Raw genomic sequence first — 4,522 nt, 5'->3', positions numbered from 1 at the left:
GATTCTGGAGCGAACTGGCAAATGAGGAAGGCCGTATCAATGTGACCAAAGGCTGAGTAATAGCAATTTCGGAACCGAATGAAATGAGGATATTGTCGAGTATTTTGATGGAAGGAACATTGAGAAGTTGAAGAATTCGATATTGTGTATCATGGGAAAGGATAAAATAGCTTGGCTTCGTATGGCATCCCCATATATTTTATCAATATTATGGAAAAAGAAGGATAGGAATGTTGATTTGATCAATCAGAATTCAGATTGCTACCTACCCACCTAGGTAGTCTTGAACATCTCCCGTCTATGACGTATTTGTGTATGCTATCCGAGCAATGAGGCGCCGTTTCTTTGTGTATCTTGACATCTTTGACGACTGACAAATGAATACTTGGAAATCTCAGTTTCGCGGCACAAAACTAAGCTTCGACGGCGGGTAGTGATGTTTCGAAATAGAATTGACCGGGTGAGGAGCGATCACTATGGATTCAATCGTCTTCTCTAATCTCCAGGATATCCATATGGATATTCATCCAACAGGTTTCTGCCAAGAGAGTCTGTGCACAGCTTCATGAGCCACAATCAAGTCAAGATAAACTATTCCAGCCACGCACGTGCCATGGTTCTTTCAGATGCCCGTTGCATTACACACTAGATACCTCCAGGGCTAGGTAAAGTATATTACTACATTGATATCAGTGATGTTGTCAAAATGGACCTGGGCACACCTATCAGAACATTTATTTATTTATTTAATTCACTTTCATTGCTTTCATTTTTCATTGATTTATAAGCATAAATACAAAGGATCACTCATATTTTTCTTGTAGTCATCCCACTATTCTTCAATTTGTTCCTCGCCCCAGCCAGCTCTGTCGTCACTTGCAAGCATCACAATGCATCGTCTCAAAAGCGGTTTAGTCGCCTGCAACACCCATGCGTGGGCGGCTGACAAGTACAATCTTTCAATAACAGTCAAAGACTTTTGCATGAAGTGAAGTCTATACCTAGCAAGGAATGCCGTGCAATAATCGCTTTTCTTGCAGGCTTTGTCGCAAGTCCAACACGATTTACATCCTTCCAATGATTGCGGGGTCGTACCTGGCAAGGTCGTCGAATTTATGGATAACTTTATCCCCGAAGATAATGCCAAAATTTTGGAAGATTCAGCGTCTCAAGCTATTTCGAGACAATCCCAAGCTTCCATCGAGAATGGAGCGACGATGGACGGATCTTCCGCTGCATGGCTTTCTGTGAAAAGTGGGGTACTTAGTGCTACCACACAGGAAGATGGAATGACCGAGACCAATGAAGATGAAATTCAAGCGATGAAGGAGAAATTTCCGGGACTTGGGCGGTTTTTTGCCGTCAAACATCGCAAATCAACGCCTAGTAACAGTATTTGGGAACAATTGAAGCCATCAAATGCCTGGCTGCAGCCTGTAGAGAACACCCCGGATTGCGAAGTCGATCTCACATCAAAAACGGACTCGACTCTACGAAAGTCAAAAAAACCACAGAAAGTATTGGACAACCGTCAAAACCAAGAAGTCCTGGTAACAAAAACTGAAGAACAAGATAATTATGAAAGCATTTCTAAGAGGGGCGCACTAAATCCAAATAAAACGGTACCTACTACCAAGAGATTTCCTGTACGGAATGAAATATTGTGGAAGGCGTACAAACGTCCGTATCGTCACTTAGACGACCTTCTGGCAGCGAAACCCGATATACCATCAGGCGCTTCCATACTTGGCTTGCTTCATTTGGCGGAATACTCGATCAATCAAGCAGATACGTTTCTCGATAATTTAGAACGGCCAGATCTAGCTCTGGAGAAGTGGGTCACAGTGAATAATACAACAAATGGTACTATACCTCATAGCGATGGTTACAACTCGATCAGGAGCGACCCCGGGCTTCTAACCAGGTATAATATGTTGAAAAAGTGGCTCATAGACAAAGACTCAGAATTTGAAGACGCCAGAAACGTTATCAGGGGCGACAATTGCAAGAATGGCGTTCAATCCTTGCAAGCACAGCCAGTGAGCTGTGCAGCTGGAGATAACGAAGCAGTCTCAATCAATAGTGAGGAGAAAAGATGGCAAAAACAAGAGGACTCCAAGTTGGAGAAAGAGAAGGATGCAGCTGCAGCTTTAGCATTGCCCGATGCTAATGTTTGTGAAAATTCGAGCGAAAATAATATTTCTACAGTGCATAGTCAGTCTTCTTCCTTCAAATTCTCGGATGATTTTACAATTTCCTACCCATGCCATATTAGAACATGTCCAGAACATCAAAGCGGCTTCACTTCTCAGCAAATACTCATGCAACACTATGTCCATTCCCACGGTGAAGCTTATCATCTTTGCGATTATCCCTCATGTCAATCACAAATAGGCACTGCTAGTGCATTAGGATCCAAGTTCCGTTTCCTTCGGTCAGATTTTCGTGCGTCAAAGATAGATTACAGAACCCACCTCCGAGCCTTCCACAAAGAAGACATAGGATTATCTTTAAAGTTGTCGGCGGAAGAAATAGAGGGCTTAAGTACATGTAGATTCGAGGCAGAATGGTGGAGATGCCAAGGCTGCTTGAGAAAGGTAGTCGTGGGGAGCGAAGGGTATAGTTGCAAATCTTGCAGAACTATCTGCGAATCAGCAAGAATTTTGGCGAGGAAGACGAGATTTGGGTTTGGCGGCTTGATTGGTAGTGAAAGAGTGATATCTAGTCCAAATGGAGCTATACCCCCTCAAGCTTCCTATCCTTCAGGCGATTTGGATGTCTCAGATGAGCCAAAAACTGTTGTTAGTGGAGAAACTCGGGGTTCCGAGGATTCTGCAATACGGTGTTTTTCTGATCCACCGCCTACTCTATCACCTGCAATAACACTCCCGATACCCAAACTTGAAATGGCACGGCGGGGAATATCGACCGAAAATATTGCAACCGAGCGAAGCACTTTTGCTACAGAAGCTGTATCTGAAAAGGATCAAGGCAGCTTATATAATCTAAAAGTCTGCCCGTCGCCCAGGATCCCTCAAGATGACATCATTGAATATACTCACAAGGAGTATACCAGCAATAAAGTTGTTCCACTCACTACAATCAAACAGTTAGGACATGGATCTCTTGGAATCGTTGATGCAGTTCGTTTCAATGACAGAGATCATAATGGTTTAATTGCTCGAAAAATCATTCGTCTCCCCAGCTTCTCGCGAAAAAGGCTATTGCCTCTAATCCAACAAGAGGTGGCAGTTCTTCGGGGGCTCTCTCATAACCATATCGTCAAGGTTATCAGCACTTATGAGACAATCAAAGCTCCTCGGCAATTTGGAATTCTCATATCTCCAGCTGGTGACGAAGATCTAGGTCATTTTCTTGAACGAGTTAGTGACAGTGATTTTCCAGAAGAAGATATGAAGCTGCTGAGTGGCTGGAAATGTTGCCTTGCTTCTGCGGTATCATATATTCACTCTCAGAATATCAGACACAAGGATATCAAGCCAAATAATATAATCTGCAAGGGTGATCAAGTCTATTTGACTGATTTCGGATCTGCCCACCAGTTCAGTGCAGGTGTCACAAGTTCAACGGAAGGGTCTTTAGTGGGCATCACGAAAATGTACAGTGCGCCCGAAGTGATCTCAGATGATCGAAGGGGCCGACCTGCTGATATTTACTCCCTGGGGTGCGTTTTTGCAGAAATGGCTACTGTAGCTGATGGCGAACGCATCGAGGACTTTCATGAATACAGAAGCCAGCCAATACCAGATGAGCCTGATAGAATGACCTACGTTTATCATGCGACTTCACATATGATAAGCCCTTGGTTTAACGAATTGGGAGATTCATGGATGGCCTCACTCCTTCAAAATATGCTGGCTTTCGACCAAAAATGTCGCCCGACAGCTGACGTTCTCGTTGAAAATCTATTGCAGCATTATGGGTCCTCTAGTTGCTTGTGTCAAATATAGCCTTTCTCGATATCTCGAGCATAAGGGCGCGATATCCCAGCTCCCAGAGATATGGTTTTCGGGAACTTATTGATCAGCACCTTCGTCATAAACACATTTTTGGAAATCTGTTCCCCAGTCGGGATTCGAATCAAAGCCTCAGGAGAAAGCAGGCTACGTGAATTAGAAAAATGTATTCTATTTGTGATGTTGGATTCAATGTGCTAGAAGATAAAGTCATTCTCTTCATAAAAGATCGTATGACTCAACCAGTACTTGAACCAACGATGGTTTTCGCGGGTTCAACTGTCATCCGAGTCGTTTACGTCCGTAAAAACACCTCATATCACTCGCAATAGCTTCATCGATAGACCCCGACCCTTCAATGCTATCCAAAGGTTCATATTATTCGTATTATCATTTATTTCAGACTCTTGAAATTTCGGAGCGTGTAAACTCGCCAATGTTTCGAAGCGTACAATATAGCTTCAGTATCACTAAATCGGGCATCTAATAAAACTCTTTTTCTTTCCTTTCTTTTCTTTATACATTTCAATTTCTTGATATAATTC

The 4,522-nt window shown here is 43.0% G+C and overlaps 1 protein-coding gene across 1 annotated transcript; it reads left to right on the top strand.

The window, feature by feature from the left end:
* Nucleotides 1-1,115: 1,115 nt before the first annotated feature.
* EAE97_011256 (uncharacterized protein) lies at nt 1,116-3,971 on the top strand (the record flags this gene model as incomplete). The annotated part of the gene is made up of 1 exon (XM_038881771.1): nt 1,116-3,971. One exon carries the CDS (start codon nt 1,116-1,118, stop codon nt 3,969-3,971), a length of 2,856 nt encoding a protein of 951 aa, XP_038727349.1.
* Between the last annotated feature and the right edge of the window lie 551 nt (nt 3,972-4,522).

The sequence above is a fragment of the Botrytis byssoidea genome (genome assembly GCF_014898295.1).
Source record: "Botrytis byssoidea strain MUCL 94 chromosome Unknown BBYS_035, whole genome shotgun sequence".
Taxonomy (NCBI): domain Eukaryota; kingdom Fungi; phylum Ascomycota; class Leotiomycetes; order Helotiales; family Sclerotiniaceae; genus Botrytis; species Botrytis byssoidea.
The sequence above is the reverse complement of the archived record's forward strand: the minus strand, read 5'-3'. Positions and strand labels throughout refer to the sequence as shown.